Source organism: Echeneis naucrates, chromosome 14 (genome assembly GCF_900963305.1).
Source record: "Echeneis naucrates chromosome 14, fEcheNa1.1, whole genome shotgun sequence".
Lineage (NCBI taxonomy): Eukaryota > Metazoa > Chordata > Actinopteri > Carangiformes > Echeneidae > Echeneis > Echeneis naucrates.
In genome coordinates this window covers 3,157,782-3,180,087 of record NC_042524.1, presented here as the reverse complement: position 1 = coordinate 3,180,087, position 22,306 = coordinate 3,157,782, and the positions used below count along the sequence as shown (strand labels likewise).

The following is a 22,306-nucleotide window of genomic DNA, read 5'->3' as shown; positions in this document are numbered from 1 at the left end:
TATGTTGAATTTTTGTTGGAATTGAAAACCATGTTGACATCAAAGCCCAACTGGCTAACTTTTATCGTGATGTTTAGTAGATGCTAACAAGCGAATGTTTATATTTTTACGTCAAGATTAACTAAACACAAAACACTGGATTTTGGTTATTTCCAACACAATTTAAAACCAAGAAAACATCAACATCAGCCGTCATCAGTAATCTTCATCAAATTAACGTTAAGTTTTACCCCCTGACATTGAAATGTACATTCAAAATCCACTGTTATAAGTTACATTCATGCAGTGAGTCTTGTTGGGCCAACGGCTCCATGTTTCCTTTTTTTAGTTTTGATAAGAGGGAGTGCTGATGTTGGGTATTTTCCCCTGCAAGGCCAGAAACCCACTTACTTTTAGATAAAGATGAGGAGCTCATAGTAGAGCTGCTGACGTAAACCAGTGACGATTGAGATTGTAGATATTGTGGCAATCTTGTGTAGATATGGGCAAGTACAGCCAGGAGAGTAAACGGGGCAGAGCCATACGATAAGATAATCCTTTATTAGTCCCTCAGTGGGGAAATTTAAATAACACCCAAAGGGACAGCTGAAGTGGGAATACTGCAGGAAACACCAGAGGACGCTGGTGGAAATATCGGGGTGTGGCTGGCAGGAATCAGGACCTGCTTGTTATATTTTACTTCAATAAATCTTAAACAGGTTGCTAATAACATCTAGTCCAGGTTGATGTTTTGGGGTTTTTGTTTTTTTTTTCTTTTTTTCTTTACAGGTGGACGGTGGCTCCGATGCGCTGATGTCACCTTTTTTAGCCAATTACTAACCTTGACTGTCATTAGTTTTTGTAAATCCATCTCATTTGCACATGTACTGTTGAAAACTCAAATAAATCCTTGATCGAGTGATAAAATTACTACACATGCAACTATAAATACGCTCAGTGGCTGCAGGAAGATTGGAAGTTCGCACCAGAGCAATGTAGTGCAGCTACAAATTGTTCCTCACGGAGCATCTCAAAGAGAGATGTAACACACATAGCTGGTGGGGCGGGCGGGGTAGCCAGGTAGTTTGTTAGGTGTGGTGTAATGTTCTCTTCTGTGGTCTCAAGTCATGCTTTCATGGGCAGATGGCAAAGCCACGTCTGGAGCCGCTCATGCTTTATTCATCATCAGCACGCAGCAGGCCAGGCAACCAGACCGTGCTTGCCTTTTTATTTGGAGTCTCTTTATCCATCTAGACTGACTCACCTATTCTAAGATGGCCTCTCTAACCACACAGCGCTGTGCCACTGGTCAATATTTGAAAGCTTCATTCATTACTTATGTACAGGACATCACTCCTTGTTCCAGCCCGGCCCACCACTCCGTGACTGTGTTGGTTTTGTTTTTTGTTTTTTCGCCATCTTGATGTTGGGGCATAGAGAGACATCTGCCTTGATAGTTGTGTCATAGAGATTATTTTCATGTATCATCTAAAGTACTCAAGAGTGTCTTAATCTGTTTTTAAATTTAATCGACCTAAATATGATTTGCCATTGAAACATGTTCACTGTCTCAGCGAGTGCTGATGTGTGGTTGCAGTACGAAACCGCTGAAGTGGATGATGGTAAATTTTAGTGCTTTAATCTTTGCTAAAGAGATGACTCAGTAAACTTTTCATTATGTTAAAAATACATACAGCTCACACAAAGAGTCTCCAATTCCGAGGGCAAAGTCAAAGTATTTGTTGAATCATGTTGTGTCTCGCTCGTGTTCAGATTCTACTCAGCTCATAAAGTTTGGAAATATGTCATGACCACATGAGGTATTTTGTCTTTTACTTGAGGTCACTCACTGGTTATCATGACATGTTATGTGGACCAATTAAAAAGCTCCTGCAGACTATAAAGGTTGTTTCTCCACCATAAACATTCCTGAGTCTGTGTTTATTATGGGATCAATAAATTGTAACAATAGTAATAAATATTTTGGGTATCTGTGCTTTTCCGTCATTTTTTCAAGTAAAAAACATGAAACATCAAACTATAAATTAGGATGTCATTAAAATTTCCTCAGCGTGGTGTTTGTGAGGGAAACAGTTTGGTACTAAATCTGCTAAAAACCTGAATCCAGCCTTAGGCCCCCCAGAGTCCCACTTTTTAGGCTGTGTAGGCGCACCCAGCCCCTGAAGATGGGGATGGAGGATCTTGGTCTGTGCCCACGATCACCCACTACTCCTTATCTAGTCTACTATCAAGGGAGTTTGTCTGTGTCAGCAGTTTTGTAGTGCTCTGTGAATTATTTTACATATCTGGAGGACTGGTAGTATCCCACAACCCAACATGGAAAGTGGCACAAAGCTGACGGTGCAGAGAGTATTACCTAAGTTGTGTTTTTCTCTCTCTGGGGCCAATCCATCTGCCTGGTTTAAACAACCCTAGTTTTTTCTTCTGTGATTTTTTTTTTCTTTGTACCACTTTGTATCTTTTTTTGTGTGTCTCAAATTGGCTTCACACAAGAGCTTGTGAATCAAATCAGCCTTGGGTTTAAATGGAGGAAATGGTTTCAAAACAATTTACCATACTGTGTATAAAAGCAGATATAAACTTGCCTATGTACATCCTTTCTGAAGGTCATTGGGAGGTGACGCTGCTGGTTGTTAGAAGAAATGTTTGTCTGGAAATTTACTGCAAAATGGCCCTGCTGTTTTTCTAATGAGGTCATGGTCTCAGACTCTAGCTTGAAGTCTCTTTCAATATAATATGATGTTTATTTGTTAAAATGTTCCATTTAGGTTAAATTAGACAACAAAGCAGGGGATATATTAGGGTGTGCTTACCCCCAGATTGATTGTACCAAATTAAAATACAGAGCACGTCAGATCCAAATACAGTGGTTTCTGATTTCATAAACAAAGATTGCAATGGAACACATTACAACTCCAAGGCTTTTAAATGGCCATTCACAACCCATGTAATGGTGCGCTGTGAGGTGCCATCCTGAATAATGAATGTATATGAGAAAATATTAGAGGAAATTACAAATGCTGTTGATGAAATATTTAGATTTTTGTTCCTCCATTGAAAACCATTTTAATAAGTCATCTTAATCAGAATCAACCCTCAGAAACACATCGCTCCGTGTCTGTTGATGCCTCTTTTGCTGTTCCCGGCCCAAATTGTGTTGGACGTTTTCCTTGAATGTCAGCTGTGTTTGTTTCCATGGTTCTGTTTGTTTGTTCACCCTGTGTGTGCTCTGTTTCTCTGTTTCCCAGTTCTTCAGAAAGGACCAGGGGGATTTCTTCATCGGCTGCCTGTTTCTGACAGAGCTCAGCACGCCCTTTGTCTCCTTGGGGAAGATACTTATTCAGGTGAGATAACACTCACATGTGCATTCACATCACACACATCTGTCATATTTGCTCTGCCTCCTCGTTTAAAAACCTCCAAACTGCATGCTCTCTGAATTTGTTAACATTTTAAGATCAAAACAACAAAAGTGACATCGTTATGGTTAGAGTCAGACAGGTTGGCTAACATTTAGCCAGTTGGCTCAATCATTGACCAGACAAGGAGTGATTTTTCTCTTATCATAGCTTAGCAACCACTACGAGGCTTGGCTGGCCTTTTGGGCTTTGACTCTTTCCACATGTCAAAACCATTGTTAAGATATGATCGTAAAACATTTGAGCGTAAAACATTTTTTCTTTCTGCGATAAGAGAAGGATGATGCAATGAAACAATGATCATCAAATGAGCATCATTGACTGTGTTACTTTATGGGATACAAGTTACACAAAAAATATGTTGATTGGTTCTCACCTTAAAGGGTTGAAACACTCGTGTTACCTTGTTTATCCAGCTGCAATTTGATCGTTCATCTTTACTTATACTTTGTGACACTGAGAGCCGTGATGTTTCTTCTTCAGTATCAAGTGTGCAGCCATCAAGTACAGATTGAAGATGGTTACAAGCTGCATTTTCTTTTGACTGATTCAGCTAGCATCGGCTTAATTAGCAAGCTAGCTAAAGCTTGTTTCTTGTGAGTCGCCAGGACAAGCTGCTTTTGTGCTACTAAGTCTCAAACCATGGAGCAAATAATTTTGAGTGACGAATCAGCCTCTGTTATATCGCTGTGAGCTGCGATGTGAGAGAAGTTACCTTGCCCAGTGTAGCAACAATAACTAAGGAGTCAGTTTAACTATTGAGGCACCTGAACCCTCCAAGTGAACCCGATTGATCATTAGTTGAAGTGCACATTGTATATTCATTATTATATGTCCACACTCTAAAACAGTGAAGGAACAGTTACTTGCTTTGGTGTTGTGTCATTTTGTCTGCTGTGTGTGGTTAAAAACATCTCAAAATAGGAGACAATGCCAGAAGACTCTGCTAAGCTGTGTGAGTGCTTCTTCTAATTTATTTATCTACTACTTCTGCCACTACTAATACAAACGATTTAACTTAATGGCTTGAATCAATTAGAATGATAGATAATCAAACTAATCTGAAAAGGTCACTTCAGGTTTGGAGTGATGCTTTTGTCATGTAAACAATTTAGAAACCAATCAATTCAATCAATGTTCGTGTATAAATGGTGTGACCTTCAGTGTTATTACGCTTTGCCTGCTCACAAAAATGTATAAATTCATCTTTGTTGTGTTACGCTTTGTACTCAGGTGATCAGCAGTGCCCTGCATCATCAAAAACCTGACTATCTGCATTTCATCTGGGATGTAGGTTGTCCCTGTACCATAAATAATTAAAGTGCATGGCTCACCCCAGGAAAAAAAAAACAAAACCCCAAACCATCGGTTGGTAGCATGCAGCTGAAAAGCAGCATTCACCCTCCCTGGCTCTTAACCCATCCACTGGAATAAATGCCTTCATTAGTTCCATCCATACATCTTATTTGTGCGTCTTATACTTAGACAAGCACATGTGTTGTATAATCAAAGGCAGTTTGTCTTAGCAAAGCAGGAATCTAAGAATAGAGGCCTTACAGTGAAGTCACTGGACCGTGTGCTTTCAGATCTTTGCTGACATCTGGTGTCAGCAAAGATAAAAGAGCAAAGCAAAGCTCCACCGCTGTCCTTTGTCTTTAAAAACGCTGCCCTCCTTCAGCTCCATCAGCACATACAGAAAGTCTGCAGGATTTTTTAATGCTCTCGACAGCAGCGTTGATTCCTATTGATCAGTGCTACGTAGACCAGGATCCTCCCAAGTCGTTTTCTTCAGAGTCAATGATGATCCTTCTGATGAGTGGTCAACATTTTGAAGCACAGAAATTCTTATTTTCAGTTCATTATCTGAATATATGTAATCAAATGAATATGAAATCGGGGAAAATATTAACTGGTAAAGTACATGTAAGAGCTATATAAAAGTTATATCTTCAGGTTGTACTTTGACTCAAATTTTATTAACTTATACAAAACTTGTAGCATCTTAATTTGCAATTGTTAGCAAAAACACAAATGTGGTGCTTTGTGTGCACAGGAGATGAAGATGAAGCTAAGCAGGGAAGTCAAACTCTTTGACTTTGAGTTTCTTGACGTTTGCTCTTCTCTACTCTGGATTTTATAATCAAAATATCAAACCAAAGTCAAAGGGACTCAGCAGTGAGGATGTCTCTATTGTCTGTAATGTGATTTATTTCTGAGTGAAACTCACTGACAGGGATGGATCTATCAGGTGAAGTCGTGGTGGCTGAGTGAGTGTTTGTAATAAAAACTCAGCCTCTGAGTGAATGAACTAAAGCACATGCATAGCATTATATTATGGTGAGGGTGACGGTCTCCTCAGATCATAACATTTCACAGGAGGTGAAGGGAAAAAGGATTTTGGTAAATATTCAGAAATGATATTTTCAACAGTGTTTGGCAGAAACAAACAGAACAGTCAGGATTAGCGCTTGGATAACATTTTATTTCTTTCCTCTCCTCATCCCATCGGCCCCCTCCCTCTTAATTTCTTTCTCCCCCACCAGCTCAGCCTCCAGGACTGCTGGCTGCACAAGGCCAATGGCGGCATGGTACTGTTCACCTTCTTCATGTGCCGCATCGCCCTCTTCCCCTACATGTACTGGATATACGGCCGCCACTACGGCATCCCGCTCTATAGCGTGCCCTTCCACCTGCCGCTGTCCGCCAACCTCGGCAACTCGTGCATCTTGGCGCCACAGGTCTACTGGTTCGTCCTGCTTTGCCGAAAAGGATACCGCATGTACAAGCGTAGCCGCGGGCACAACGTGGCGTCCCCCGTGGATGCCGTCACTGACAATTCCAAGGACGATTGACACCCAGTTCACGATCGCTCGCTCAAACCACACACTCAGCTACTAACGCAACTACTTCTGCAAAGGCACTAGTTTGACTTAACACATCTCAAACCCCACCATTGTACTGTAGTACACCAGGACTGCCTGCTCTCGTCCCACAGCTCCTGGGCATTTTCTGCACACTTTAATTCCTCTGTTAGAAATCTGCTGCCTACCTGGACCTCTCTGCCGATCTAATTCTACTACTGAAGTTTGCTGATTTTTTTTTTTTTTTTTTTTTTTAATTGTCTGTCTGTTTTTTGGGTGAGCGGTGGGGGGGGAGTTGACTTCAGCTTGGATCTCGTTGAAGTGCTACCCCGCGTCTGAAGAAAGGTCATGTTTGCTTCATGGAAAGCAAACGGTGGAGTAAAAGCACCAGAAACTGAAGATGAGCTTCCAAGGACAGACACAATCTTATCTCTTACTCCTACTGTGTTTACAGCTGCTGCTGATTTTGGATGGTCTGTTACCTTGTGTGTGAGTGCGAGTGAGTGTTGGTGCGAGTGAGTGGCTGTTATAAAAGGTTGTATTTATTTTTATGGGTTTTCTGTAACGCTGCGTTCCCTCTCTCATCCATTCACTGATCAGACCGTCAAGAGTGATTAGTACGTAGCAGTGGGTGTGAATTCAGGCAGTATTAGCAGGATAGGAAGTCCACATTTGAGAATACAAAAAAAATGCTACCCACTAATGTGACGACATGATAAAATTCAGACTTTCCAGCCCTGCTTTTTGTGTGTGTGTGTGTGTGTGTGTGTGTGTGTGTGTGTGTGCGCGTGTGTGTGCGTGCGTGCGTGCGTGTGCGCGTGCACGTGCATGTTTCCCAAACAGCAGTCCTCGCAGCATCAGTTTACAACAACCCCACATTCCCGGCTGTAACGTCCAGCACAGGTTTACGGTCACTGCTTGTTTCCAGTAGCCATCTCACACTCCATCAAAGGTGGAGACATTGAGTTTTGGTGACGTCCTCCACCAAACAAGATGTGTCGCAGTATATTCTGTATTTGGACTCGCCTAAACTGAAGTACAAAGATCGGGGTTAACACTCTGCTGTGTTAATCTGTATGTGAGAAGGTGTTCACCCATTTCTGCCGTGCAGACGGTAACGCGAGGTCTCTTGCCACTGAGAGATTCTGTGTTTGAATCTTCGGTCTTTGTTCAGATGACACAGGAGCGGTGCTGCTCCCATAGAAACGCTGACGCAGGGAATCTTGGAACGGCAGAGTCTTTGGCTAAAGATTTGTTTTCTCCCATCAAAAGTCAGTGAGACCACAAAGGGTGGGGGTGATGGGGACACCGAAATGCTTAATGTCGGATGAACTCAGGGCCAAGGTCAGAGCAATAAGGCGAGCAGTGACTCACCAGGTCAAACTAATGCAGAGGAGGGACATTTCTGAGCTATTAAGCCACAGAAGCTGAGGACAAGGAGTGAGGAAGGATTGATCGTGGATCTGCTCTGTAACATCCAGTAACTCTTTAGTTTCCCTGACGCACGCAGAGGGCTGTAAATACTTCATGTTTTCATTCAATTTACTACACCATCTCATTTAGAAAAAATGTAAACCCCAGATATCACTACAAACCTGATAGGATAATTTAGATCATGCAAAGCGATTGTTTTTGGTTGATTTCCCATTTTTCATAAAACCATCCACTTCATATCCAATAAGGACTTGAAGATGTGTTCAGAAGAATTCTGCAGGTTTTATTTGGTACAGCATCTACACCCTGGAGTGAATTATCTCCTTGGATCATTCAAACTTTATACTGAACAAACTGATTGCATTAATGGCCTTTGTTTTTACGTCCAGCCAGTTTTAATCTATGCAAAAGAGGCTGCAGTGCATCTACACAAGACTAACATCAAGCCATATCTAACTGATCCACTCTGATCCTCACTATGTTTTGGGACCCTACATTTATTTGTTTTTTTTTCCACCTCTTCTTGGAGTCAGCACCGCAAATGTTGCTTTTTTCTTATTTTTTATTTAATTTTTTGGGTGGTTGCACTTTGATGAACTGCTGTTTGGATCCTGATGTGATAAGGCTGTCACTTGTTCAGCAAGTCTTGTTTGCACACATCCTTCTGTTGTGTTATCCTTACAGGGGCGGGGGGTGTTTTAGCACATCTCACATGAAAATGTAAACACAACGTGACCCCCCACCCCCCAGTGGACGCGGCTAACAATATGCATTCATACATGGTTTTTGTTTCAAACCCAAAATATTTCCCCACACTGTCACCTCAGATGGTTTTGTGTCATAAATTGTTGGTTTCCACCTTCAGAGTGTGTCAAAGGACAGTTGTTGGACCACAGCAGTTGCCAGCAATGACGTGCTGCGACATACAAAACAAGGGGTGTGTTTTCAAGTTTAACTTGAGCTTGTGAATTGCTGATGAGGTCAAAGTGACTGTCGAAGCCGTTGACTTGGTCGGATTCGGACCACAAGAAACCAAACGTTTACCTTCCGATCAGATCTTCAACTTCTCATGAAAAACTCTCCAGCCTCTTTTGAGTCTCCAATTTGATTTGCATTGCGGGTTCCGTAGTGTTAACGTGCAGTTTCTGGCTCCCCCCTCCATGACGGACACACTTTCAGCCACGTCTTATGGGAACAGCACGTGAAGGAAAGGGTGATGAGTCCTCCTGTAAGCAGACAGACGGTCTGTTTGCTGACCAGCAGCATGAGGATGAGGGAGTGAGGAGAGACGAGCTGCTGAATGATGGGCCTGTTTGTCTGCTTTGGCCGCAGCCCAGGAGAGTGCAGGGCTGTTTTTGTCTGTGATTGACTAGGCTACTGTTACTGGAAACGTCCCACGCTCTTTGTTCTGCCTTCAGCACTTCTGCCTGCAGCAGTTCTGCCTTTTTTTTTTTAATTTTTTTTATTCCATTCACTTGAAGTCTGCACTGAAACTGCAGTCAAAACCAGAAGCTGTCTTCTAAACTCATCTATCGTGTTTTGTCATTAAAATCTGCAGCCCATTTCTTTTTAGTGCCTGTCACCTATCACCTGTTCCCTCCGGCCATATTGCTCCGATCCTCCCTCCTCCTGAACACATTGCAGTCTCTCGGCTGACGTGCTCTGCAGACGTAGGTAGTTGCTGAGCGGGAGCAGAGCAGAGGGGGCCCTGCCTGCGCTCTGCTGCCATCTGTCGTCAGCATTATCTGCTCGTCCGCCCAGCAGCTCACAGGCAGGTCCGTGCCTCTCCTTCAGTCTGATCTTTGTTTACAGCTTCTCTGAAAACGCTTTGTTCTCATGCTCTGGGCTTTAGACTCCTGGATGATATTCAGGATTATTTTCAGTTTCAGTTGAATTGTGTTATCTTGGGTGGAAAGACCTTTTCATGACACAAAACTTTCTGAGCACTGCAGGAAATGACCCCTATTTGCTTAGTAAGTAGGCTTAGCTTTGAAATCATGGAATAGATATAGAAAATATGACATTCCACAATTTTTCAGTTCAGCTTTCCTATAAATAATCATGAAAATAATTTTATTTAAGAAGTTCATCCTCTCTTTTTAAACAAACTCACAACCAAACTTGCTTACTTGTAACAGCAAGTCACAAATTCAAATAAAATTTCTATATTTTAAACTTTATTCTCAAATGGACTGATGATGTATTTACTGGCCAACACCTGATTTTTAATACAATTTTGAAACATGCATGCAGTGAATTGATCCAACCGGACACAAACCCAAAATTCCCTCCGCTGGCATGACTGCGATGTTTCGTAGCCGCCACTTCAGTTGCTGGGAGTCTGGGTCACTGCCACATAAAATCCTGTTGCACATCAAGAGCATCTGATCCTCAATCAGAGTACACATATCTTCTTTGTCACTCAACAGATTCTTAACATAGAAAGTCTTAAGTTCAACCACTTTGCTCAGGGTTTGATGAAGTTTGATAAAGTCGTTGACGTGAGTGTTTTAGAGATTTATTGTAAGATGATGAACTGTGAGACAGACGATAAAGATGATGGCATCTAGAATGACGCGCTGCTTCTGGACTGTGTGTATTTTAAAGCTTTTTCTTTTTTCCTTCATAGATTTTTCTCCTATTTATGCTTTCTGACATGGCTTGTGATACTTCAACTCCCTCGGGTTGGAAAACCAAAGACTGTCAGGCACTTTAGCTGATCGTAGCGACCGTAGTGATTCATGACGAGAGAGCCATTCTATTTTCAGTAGTTCAGACACGATCTAGATGCTTTCTTACCTGCATCAACTGCAATAAGACCCCAGAGAGTGAACTAAGTGGTGACCTTCCTCTGAGGATGGCGTGGAGCCTACAGACTAATCAGCTGTTTAGTTGAGTCTCCATTAATATGCAGCCTCTACATTTAATAGTGATGATCCGGGGGGGCAGGAACGTTTTAAAATGACCCTAACCCTCTTCTTTGTAAAATGAGAGGATGTAATTCAATCACGTGCCACCTGTTGAATGAGAACATGGACGCCACAGTTGACTAGTGCTGCTTCACCATGCTAACACTGTTTAGCATGTGCCTGATACACTATGTTCAGCTGTAGGTGGACTTCAGCGAGTAGCACTAATCATTGGATTTGGTAGCAAGCATCAAGTTGACCCTTAGCATATGTTAACTCTAAACCAGTACCTCATCACAGAGTATGTAAGTTGATAAAAAAGCCCAATGCTAACATGTTAAAATAAAGTGGTAGTTAAAATTACTTGGAGCTGACTTGTGTTTCTTGTAAAATTTTCCCTGTTAAATCTGTATTTTTTGACCTGCTGTTTTATGATCATGTTTTAAAATATTCAACATAAAATGGTAAAATCTTTAAATCTGGTGAAAATGATGAATTTCTTAGCTCTCATTTAGGTTTTTGACAGATGTTGGATGTTGATCTTTGGGGGAAAATGCACAGTAAAGAACCTCTATGAAAGCAGGAGTGATGTATAAACATGGCACGGTCTGATTTGAAGCTGTAGCCAATGATGCTACTGTGTTAAAATGTAAAACTCTATTTTAAAGTGCAAAATTATAATTTAATCAGTTTTTATCATACATTTTAAAAGCGTGTGAGACTTGGCTCCTTCTCATCTGAGGGTAGATCCTGTATTTCTTTAGGAGGTGATGCAAATCCCAGAATTATCAATAACCATGGAAACAGCAGCGTCTAATTTCCCATCATTTAAAGGGGCGTGTCCAAAAAGATGTGACACGAATGCACATTTCTGAGATGTGAATGGTATTATTTTTTTTTTTTTGCTTGTTTGCTGCTGTATATTATCACATATCCCTGCAGGGTTGTTGGTCCCTCTTCTTTGGGCATAAATGGAACATAGAATAATTTTAAAAAGCAAAAACAAAAGGGGGGTCTAATGCTGCCGTTCGAAAAGGTCTTAAGCTGGTATCAGACGACGTGATATTGCAGCCTCTGAAACCAAAGTAAGACCCAAACAGTCCCCCGAGCGCAGCATTAAGGCCGATGGAGTGCACGAAAGCTGTTGCTGGGACTGATTTTGATCTGTGGACAGTGAACCAAATTTGGTCTCCAGTGCCTTGTGAAAAATCTATTCATGATACCCACGAAATCTCAAGTGTGAAAGAGCTAAGCTGGCAGGGAGTGTTTACAGGTTGTGGCTGTATTTATCATGTCTATCTTCATCGTCTTGTCCTTGAGAACTGTTTTGGTGTTCAAAACAAAGAAAAGTCTGGTTTGTTTGTTTGATTTAAAAAAAATAATAATCATATTTTAACCGGTTGAAAACAGATTGCTATGAATTTACTGCTAGAACCAGAATAAAATGTCATTTAATTCTGTCGATATTAAAGCCTTTACATTCATATTTGTTGTCTTTCATATTTTTTAGTGTTTGAATCTATGTTTTCCAAATATCCGGTAGTCTTGTTTTTTCTACATGAATGCGCGTCATTTTAGGATGAAACCCTTTAAAGTTTAGACGTGCTGTCTTGAATTTGTTTGCTGTGTGTCTGTCGTTTTTAGGCTCTTCCATCTGTCAGTTTGATGGATGTTACGATTAGGAAATTTGAATTTTAACATTGACCTGCTGTTCATATTAGTCACCTTCTTTCTGCGTGTAACTGACTTAAATGCAGCACCTTCACAACCTTTAACACTTCCTGCCCCACATTATTTTTGATAGTGTTCTAATTTTTCATACATATACATTAGATTTGATGCATCTGTCCTTTTTTAGTAGCGTGACCTTTTCGTTTTTGAAGAAACAAAAAAAAAAAAGAAAGACTGGATTGTTTTTCTTTTTTTTGTCCTTCTGAAATAACACAAACTATCAATGTAAGAGGAAAGTTATGTACTGTAGCTGCAACGTGTGAATTCAGAGCACCCCTTTAAAATCAATAAATTTGATTTGATAGACTGTTTCGAACAAGTCTGTTTTTTTTTATGTTTGCATATTGTCAGTTTTGACAGACGACACGTTTCAGTTGTAATGTGAGGGGATGTTCACAGGAGCTCTGGCTGGGCTGTTCGGGTTTTACAGGAGGAGGTGAAGAGTTTTCAACAGTTTCCTGCTCTGATGAGATTTGGAAATTTATCGGGGAACAGATAAAAACATCCTGGACCGCAATCACACATCTGCAGGGGTCTCACTGAGTATTAGAATCGTTTGAATATTGATCATTTTACTGCTTATTATCTGCTCTGATTTATTCCAAAAGTAGTTACTTTCAAGGAATAATGTGACATCTGTAATCTCTCTGAGAAGTTAAAGTTACATTCATGGTATAAAATAACAGAGCCTGAGACCAGCTAATAAAAGAAATGTACATTTTCTTCTGGAATGATTTGTAGCTATTTTTATTTATTTATTTACTTTTTTTAATCTTTTGTGTTGTCTTGTTTGTACAGTGTGTATTTGCGGTTACTGCACCTGTTGAGCTTCACTCAGATGTAATGTGAAGCTTTGACCACTCGGAGGCAGCACTGGGCTGTAAAGTGACCTGTGAGAGTCCTTCCACAGACAAATTTAATGGACGAGGGTGTTGAACTGATCATTAATAAGTTAACATTTCAGGGAATTGTAACATTTGAACTTGACACAGCTAAAGCCAATATGGTAAAACATACAGAGTGATAATTCATCTGCAAAATTATAATTTGATTGAGAAATACAGATTATTAAATAACACTTAAATGTATTCACATCAACTTACAGCTGTATCATTGTATGATAGAGACTGTGTAAGTGTGTAAAAATACTCATAAAAGTAAATTAATTAGACAATTCAATATTTAGAGCTAATACAATGTTAAAACTAGGAGAATATCACTTTGCATGTATTTAAAAGAAATGGACAAAGATGAATGAAGATGAAAGATGAGACATAGGAAAGACCAAAAAAGTGGAGACTAGATACAGTTAAATAAATCAAGAAATAGTAAAAAATAAATAAATAAAATAAAAGTGAATTAAGAAAAATGTATTATTGTGTCAATGATCTAACCATTTTGGGACTTTAAATTGCTACACATGCCTCACAGAAATTAGAAAATCCAAAATGCTAATTAAAAAAAATTTATTCTTTATTTTATTTAAAAATTTCAATCCCAAAAAGTAGAAAGTAGAAAACGTAGCTTTTCCCTGTTGGACCTTTTTACAGTGTGAAGCTGCTGTTGCTTTGACTGTTTAGTTGTGACTGATCTGATATTACTAATCTTATTTAAATTCGTCCCGGGAGGCTCTTCACATCAAATTGACGCCCAGTCTGCTCATCATGCAAAGATCAGTCATCAGACTGATTTATCAGCGACAAAGAGAGAAAAACTATTTGAGTTATTCTGGCTCCTCCTCTCTATTTTTACGCCCCTTTTGAGTCCCAAAATACAGAGGCGAACCTGTTGCTCCCAAGCATGGGAGACACAGATTGCTCAGACAGCGCACCGAGCAGGGGGGCAGCAGGGCAAACGTCTAGGAAACACATAGTAAATGCCTGACCAAAGGGAGCGTGTGCCATTTCCACCGGATTCCTTGGAAAGGTTGGTTTGAACCTGATCTGCCCGTTGCGGTATGTAATCTCTTTTCCCAAGATGACATTGTGTGCGAGTTCTCCATGACTTATAAATAAACACTGCTCTTGCTTTGACCAGATGAGAGGAGAGAGTAAGAGAACACACACGTTGAGAGAAGTCCTCCATGGAGCTTGATGGCACTTCGGTGAGCTGCCGCTGCCGAGGAATGATGCCACCCCTGCTGTCCTTTAAAAACCATTTGCATCTTCAACTCGTCTGGGAAGCTCACATGGGACAACACAGATATCACTGAAGTATTTCGACAAGGAAGTTAAGCGTAGGGACTGTAAGATTATTTGAAAGAACTCAAACAGGCGGTGAAGCAAAGAAGGAAGTGAGGAGGTGAAAGACAAGACAAGGAGAAACGTTTCTGAGCTCCGAGCCTGCCGACCACTCCGTCAGCGGTTTGACTTGACTCTCGTGGTCGCTGAAGAAGCCATGGCTGCAGCTACAGGTGGCGTTCAGGAGGGACCGGTGAGTGAGGCCCTCGCTCAGTTTGAGGCCACCTTGCAAGCGGCGGTGAGGGAGGTACATGTGGACGTAAGCGCCTTCAAGCAGCGCATAGAGCAGAGGATCGAGGAGCTCTGCATCTCCAACGGACCTTTGGCCAAGGTGGTGACCAGGCTGCAGGAGGAGAACCTGCAGCTCAGGGCGAAGCTGGAGGCCCTCAGCCTTCTGGTGGAGAGCCTCGTTGGGGCGGCGAAGAACGCTGAGGAAAGCATAGAGAACGGACACACGCAGATACAGTCCAAGACCCAGGAGGACAAGAGGACTTCGCTCAGTTGTGGAAGATCAGAGGACTTCCTGTCAAGTCAGTCCGCGTCCACAATCTCAGAAGCATCTGGAGGATCGAGCCACGCCGCTGCCACTGCTTCCGGAAACACCCTATCACGTCCTCCATGGAGAGCCAAGAGACATGCAGAGGTTAACGTGAGTATCCTTTAAACTTCTCCACATACAATCTGCAGAATGAAGGATGCACAGGGTTGGTAAAACTGAACAACCAGCAGTGAGTCTGGTTTTTACCTTCTCCCTCCCACATGGCAGATTTGATGCTTATCGGATACCATCAGGTGACAATCCATCACAAAACTTGTGTGACACATAATACACATACCTCAGTCACATCGCATTATTGAATTTACCAGGAACGTATCTTTGTTACATTAACGCTGTGGCCCCCATGAACCGAGCGTGCCTTTTCAAACACGGCCAGGGTGACCGTGCACTTTCAAGCCGAGGGACCTGAGCGGCGACGTCATTATGTAACTCTGAGGTCCGTGCATTTTTACGCATGAGCGTTTGGCTGGTAGCGAGCACACCTGACCCCATCACATCATCGCTGTTAGCTTTGCACGTCGAGTCCCCGTCAGCTGCCTCGGACAATGTGCAAATACCCCGTGTGATCCTTCCAAATGTCACTATAGCTCACTGCATCATCCATCTAGAAAACATCCCATCCACAGGAACTGTGCGTACGTGTGTGTGTGTGTGTGTGTGCACATAAAAGAGTAAGCCTTCAGAAGATCACACTGACCTTATCTGATCAATACCAACTTCTGGGGGATCAGGATCAGAGTCTGAATTTGTGGAGGGGCCTCGCAGACCAGAATCTGAGGGCTGTGTGGTATGTTTGCCTCATTTATCTGTAACATCTGACATCACAGGTTAGTCTGGGGAGCAGCAGGGCCTCATAGGCTCCACATCACAGTAACATAAGCTGCAGAACAGCAATATTAAAATGGATTATAATTAACCCAGCACCAATGTACATCCATACATACATGAGTTTAAAAACTGAACCCCCCACCCCCCCCTTTTATAAGACCAGGTCCTCCAAAGGGCAGGAGTATTTTTGGGTCTGTGATTCAGGACTGAGCTGCAGCTCTTCAAGGCCTCTGCCCCTCCTCCTCAACCAACTTCAGCTTTCTGCCTCACGTTACAAACACAACGTACAAAGATGCAAATATCATTTCCTGGTTTTTCACCTTTAGAAAGGCGCTTAAGGGCTCACGCCTGGACTGGCAGAAACAAAAAAGGTGACAGTACATCTCGACTCCATGTTCTTCAAGCGGCGTTTTTTTAGTTTGTTTGTTTGTTTTTATTTAATTTGATTTAACACAGAAGACGGGTATATAAATAAATTTCTGTCCCCCAAATCGCTCAGGAATCTTTCTTCCCAGGCCAATCCACCTCTCAAATCTCCCCAATGGAAAGTTGACTTATGCCTCCATCCCTGTCAATAATACCCCAAGAGGGACGGCCAGCTGTCCTCGTAACGCACACCCCGCTCACATTCCTCCCCACTGAAATCACCTGGTCTTTTCCCACCCGTCAGCTGCCCACTCTGACGTATACCCCCCCAAAACCTTCACCAGTTAATAGGTCCACCATCGTTTTCAAATTTCACTTCATCCGTCTTAATTATTTTTGAGATCTGTTGAGTTCATCTATTTTCCCACAGCTATCAATAGAAGACCTAAATCCATCATTCGCTGGCCACATCAGACATTTCTCACACTATTTATAGGCATTAATGTGTGAAAACGAACATTACACCATAAATGTTGAAGAACTGTGTGGCGTTCCCCCATTTGAACAAAATGCTGGCATCATGTTTCCACCAAGCTAAAGCTGATTGTAATGCGAGCAAAAAGTTACCGTTAAGTGAATATTACGGGATTTTTAAATGTGAAAATACTGCTTAAATGTTACACATACAATAATAAGAGTGTTTTTATCAAGTGTTTTTAATACATATAATCACTGACTACAACGTAAATCTAATAAGGTTTTCAAATCTGAAAAAACAACTTCCACTGTGACCTTAACCATCAGGAGCTTTTCTCCAAAAGTTCTGTCCTTTCTGAAATAATGTACATGGCCGAGTTTGTGTGTTTGTCTGCATGTTTCTAAGGAGTCTGAGTGGTATGGGGGCAAACCCATCTGGGGTTGAAGGGATTAAAGGGGTCAGACTGCGATATCCTACAGCAGCTCCTGTGGAGCCCACAGATCTCTGTGGCGTTAATCCCCCCCTGGCGATGAGTTGACGGACTGGTTGCAATGACTTTATTGTGAGGCTGCCAGAGCACTGCATGTCTCTGGAAAGCAAAATGTTGAGAGGCTGGGGTGGGGTTGGTGGGGTAAGAGAGGGGGCAAACACAGGCCAGGGCATGGGGCTGATATACTCAGAGGCTCTGTTTTGAACTCAGGTTCAGGCCAACACTCTGATTTCCAAAGCATCCATTCGGTGCTAAATCGGGACGTAAGAGGAGCAGAGCGGAAACTCTTCCAAAGAGGCTGATTGCAGAATCTAAAATAGGCTCTCAGTTGGAACATGAGTTTGTTGGCCACAGCTGACATTAAATGAAAAGCTGTCAGCTGTTGACAGCTGAGGATCACATATGGAGAGAAGGTAGTACACAAACACACACACTCAGGGATTTAACATAAATAACAATCATGTTATTTCTAGCTCTGCCTGGAAAACAAAGAACTCTCTTTCTTCTTCTGAGCACAAAAAAAAAAAAAAACAACCAGCCAAAATATGAGCAATGTTGTGAAGTCAAATATAATGGAGAGAAATAAAAATTAGTGTTCAAATTATAAGAGATCAAGTATCTCCTTCCTCATTGGAGAATCCTCATCCTTATCCTCATCATATCAGTCCTCCATTAACTTGTTCTATTGTTTCACTGCTACGAGCTGACCGCTCCAGTTTCTGATGTCCAGGTTTTGGCCTTTGGAAAACCTTTGGATTTCTCCTTGTCTTCATCAGGGCACTGATGCAAGAGGAGATAAAAATGTTGGCTCGGTCCTGCAGGAGAATGGAAAGCAAGGTGAGCGGATCATCTGAAAATGTTCACTCAGGTGAACCGACGAGCTGATCTCAACTTTGGTTACGTCTCCTCAGAAAGTTCATCGGTGGACTGTGACGGAGCCCGGACTGCTGAAGCATGTCAGTCCCACCAGCCTCTCACCGCCATCACGAAGCCGAGCCCAGAGCCCTCAGTCATAACTAATCCACCACAGTCCGCTGTGGAAACCCCCAGGATGCCTGGTCAGGAACAAGCTACTGTGAATTAAAGAAGTGTATTCACATATATTTATGTTAAAATCTCATTATATAGAGGTCAAATGATTGCACACTGATAGATGTGTGAACAGCTGTTTGCACATGAAATGATTTTTACTGTGAGTTGAACATTATTTGTTGAGAAATCTATGCTGCCCGTTTGAAGAAATTCATTCCACATTTCTCCCCCAGACCAGAAAGAATCGAGTCTTCTCACCAAACCCCGTTTTCCGCTCACTGCGATGATGAAAACCAGCTCTGAAGCTCCGTCTGCTCCTCCTGCTTCAGTCAAAGCAGTGGAGTCTTCTGCTAAATCTGGTGTGTGGAAACCTCTATTATCTCTGCTGTGTAGTAAAACTATCTGATTCCACTGAAGCATACGAATCTGGTTTCCCCTTCTAAACAAATTCAACAAATTCAACAAATTTTTTTAGATGTGTCTTTGGAAAAATTTACCACGTCAGCAATCTGCGATGTCCATAATCTTCTAATAAGATTAGTCTATAAGTGTAAATAAAAAATGCTCCAAGAACAACCATTTACTTGTGAATTTTTTTGTTTTTAAGTCGCTCCCCCCTCCGTGCTTCCTTCAGCTGTCGGTGCTCTGTTTTCTAGATGCTGACGAACCTCAGCCTCATCTTCCTGTCACTGCCATGACAACCAAAGCCCCCCCTGAGGTTCCGCCCGCCTCCAAACCTGCTCAGCCTCCAGCGTTGGCGCCCAAAGCAGCCGAGGCTCCAAAAGGGGAAGCTGCTCCTTTTATGAGAGGTCAGCCAGTGTTTCCTTTACGTTGCGTTTCAGGAAAAAACTAAAATAAATAAATAAAACCACAAATAAGGCGAAGGAAAAAGAGAGACTGTCAGAGTTGAGCAGATGTTTGATAGACAAATCATAATTTATTTGATGTATGTTACAAACTTATACCTTCACATATCTGGATGTATATTTTGAATGATCACATATTGCCTCATCACTGAAGCTGTCACTTTAGGATTTTTACTCTTTTTGTGCAGGGCCGCAATTTAAAAAAGAATTTATTAAAAACAACAACAACTGAGATTTACATCATTTCAACACAAAATGACACCAACCTCATTCATTTTAAATGTGTAAGCACCTACATTTTCACGTCAGTCATATAATTCAGGCTCTGCGTTATTTCACTGCAATTGTTTCTAGATATTCTTATAATCTATCTCCACTCGTGTAGGTCCGTCTGGATCGAAGGAGCTGAGGTCCCAGGTTCCCGAGGAGCCGTCAGAGTCTGGATCTCAGGCTTTGCCCCATCTTCCCCTCACAGCTGTAACCAAAAGCAGCTCAGAGAATAAATCTGATGTGAGTCCTCTTTCTGCAATGAATCCTTCAATGCCGGACTCCCCGACAATAAAGCGAGGAGAATATCCATTTAGACGTGGTGAGTTTTTCCATGTTTCTCCGGTCTGGCTTTCACAAAATATGTAAAAGGATGATCAAATACAGTGTGAAAATAACTCGTCTCCTCTGAGTGAAAAGTGCAGGGAAATGGACTTTTGTGTGCTTTATTTCTCTTTTCATTAGACACCAGTGAACATAAGCCACACTTGCCTCTCTCTGCCACAGCCAAACCCAACGCAGAGTCTCCATCTTTGGCCGCATCTGCTCAGCCTTCAAGTATTTCAGCATCACATGACCCGACAGTCAAACCTGGGGAATATCCCTTTAAGCGGGGTGCGTTCAACCAGTGCTGCAAAGATCTGATTCTAGAATAAAATCAATTTATAGAATTTCAATACAGATATCCGTGTTTTCTGTTTTCCTCTCGTCTCCTAATTGATGCTTGTTTTTTTTTTTTGTCTCAAATTGTTAACTCAGTTCCAGTTCTGAAGTCACCGAGTCCTAGTTTGAAGAGAAGTGTGAGCTTTCCTCAGTCTGCAGGTGAAACATTCATTTAACACCCAGAAACATTAACTTTACACATCCGCAAGCAAAGTCTGTGTTTTTTATTTTCGTCGTTTCGTTTTTGTCTAACTGCAGAAAAATTACTTCCCTCCAAATCAATCATAAAATCTGGTTTCTCACCTAACTTGGACAAGTAAGTCATGAGGGTGAATCCTGTTTTAGACTAAATGAGCCCACTGTTTAATACCATTTGACTGATGCCGTGTTACTCCACAGAAAAGTGAACAAGCCAGCGGGACTTGAGTTTAAGCAGGATTTGATGAAATCGCAGACACTTCCACGCTCCAACGGAGCTCAGGCCAAACGGGCTCTCTTTGAAAGGATGAACTCAGAGCCGACCAAGTGAGTGCACTTACGGTGTTTTCCATTTCACCTCCAGCCATATCTCCAGTGCTACAGCTGAAGGATGTTTTGTGGAACTGAGCTGTTTTTATCTTGACCAGGCCAAAGGACTCCAGGCCAAAGCTGAAGCGCTCTCAGAGTTTTGGTGTGTCCAGTGCCAGCGGTATAAAACAGATTCTGCTGGAGTGGTGTCGCTCTAAAACCATTGGCTATCAGGTCAGCGTTATATTACACATGTATTACAATGTGTGTTCCCCGACATCAGATCCAGAAGAAAGAGGCACACACGCACAAGCAGGTCACTGTTTTCCTCTAAATGAGACCATCAGTTCAAAGAGGAACATCAGAATAATTGAAAGTAGAGACTGAGAATGTGAGCTCATTATTTAGGTAATGCTTTTGATCATGTCACACACACTTCCTGTAGATGTTCAAATGTTCACGTTCATTCATGTTAGCTGCCCTTTTTAGACCAGAAACTTGAACCGCGGCTTATCTTTGAGCCTGAAGTGCTCAAAAAGATCCTGAGGAGTCACCTTGTGATAACTTAGGCAGCCCGGAAGTGCTTTGGGAACTTGAAATTCTCCCACCTGAATAACACGCTGAAAACAAAGGGCACGAATGCGTCACCGTGCCGTTTCACCCGCCAACTGTGACGCCCCTCGTCATCTTTTTCCCAGAACATAGACATTCAGAACTTCTCATCCAGTTGGAGCGACGGGATGGCGTTCTGCGCTCTGGTTCACTCTTTCTTCCCTTTGGAGTTTGATTACAACACGCTGGCCCCTGCAAACCGCAAACACAACCTACAGCTGGCTTTCACCACTGCAGAGTAAGCAGTCAAGATTAGACTGAGTGAGGAGTGATGTCTGTGAATAATAGAGTCGAGTCTTTCTTTGGAAATAGATGATTCTACCTGTAAATCAGCGTTTCTTTATTTCATTTGAAATAGCTAAATCTGTAATAGTACTTTCTATTTTTTTTACTGCTGTCATGTTCTTTTTCTGTCTCAGGGAGCAGGCTGACTGTCTCCGCCTGATTGAGGTGGACGACATGTTGGAGATGGGGGACAAGCCAGATCCCATGTGTGTGTTCACGTACGTCCAGTCCCTGTACAACCACCTGAAGAAGTTTGAATAACTCTGTATCAGAGTAGGCCACAAAATCTAGGCTGTTTTAACCACAGTGTGTTGTGAACACTTGTGAATGGGCTGAATCAACGTGGAGCCCAAAACCAGACAAACAAACTAACCAACAGGAAACCACACTCAAACAATGACGGTAAAGTTTGAGGAAATTTTTTCTCTGCTGAATCACATTTGATCAGTTTTATACTGTATATGTGTGTGTTCACCAGTTTCCCCCGTTTACTCGAGCGTTTATAGTGGACTGCTCATTCTTAAAATGCAGCGGCTTATGACAGCTTGTGTGATTCGAGTGTTGCCGTAGCGTTGCTATATTTAGGGCTTTTGTGCATTTCTCACATTAGTGACAAAATCATAATAAAAGGAAGCAGATTAGATAAATTATGATAATTTTTGACAACTGCTATTAATTGATCAGCACTGGGGAACGTGAGTGATGTTAGAAATCAGACAGAGTTAAAGCCTTTTGACTCTTGTAATGTGGCAAAATAAA

The 22,306-nt window shown here is 41.9% G+C and overlaps 1 protein-coding gene across 4 annotated transcripts in view; it reads left to right on the top strand.

The window, feature by feature from the left end:
* Window positions 1-22,306, top strand: part of LOC115054140 (smoothelin-like protein 2) — a 35,543-nt gene extending 13,237 nt beyond the window's left edge. The window contains exons 1-14 of one of the 4 annotated variants that reach the window (XM_029519184.1): window positions 14,173-14,309; window positions 14,392-15,243; window positions 18,092-18,152; window positions 18,227-18,373; window positions 18,581-18,706; window positions 19,004-19,156; window positions 19,599-19,802; window positions 19,946-20,095; window positions 20,240-20,302; window positions 20,402-20,459; window positions 20,543-20,668; window positions 20,770-20,884; window positions 21,349-21,500; window positions 21,682-22,306. In XM_029519184.1, coding sequence (XP_029375044.1) covers window positions 14,752-15,243; window positions 18,092-18,152; window positions 18,227-18,373; window positions 18,581-18,706; window positions 19,004-19,156; window positions 19,599-19,802; window positions 19,946-20,095; window positions 20,240-20,302; window positions 20,402-20,459; window positions 20,543-20,668; window positions 20,770-20,884; window positions 21,349-21,500; window positions 21,682-21,808 — 1,974 coding nt within the window. In that variant the 5' untranslated portion in view covers window positions 14,173-14,309; window positions 14,392-14,751 and the 3' untranslated portion in view covers window positions 21,809-22,306. Of the gene's footprint in view, window positions 1-3,248; window positions 3,345-14,172; window positions 14,310-14,391; window positions 15,244-18,091; window positions 18,153-18,226; window positions 18,374-18,580; window positions 18,707-19,003; window positions 19,157-19,598; window positions 19,803-19,945; window positions 20,096-20,239; window positions 20,303-20,401; window positions 20,460-20,542; window positions 20,669-20,769; window positions 20,885-21,348; window positions 21,501-21,681 lie in introns of those variants that run through there. The other 3 variants (XM_029519186.1, XM_029519183.1, XM_029519187.1) reach the window with 3 other exon arrangements.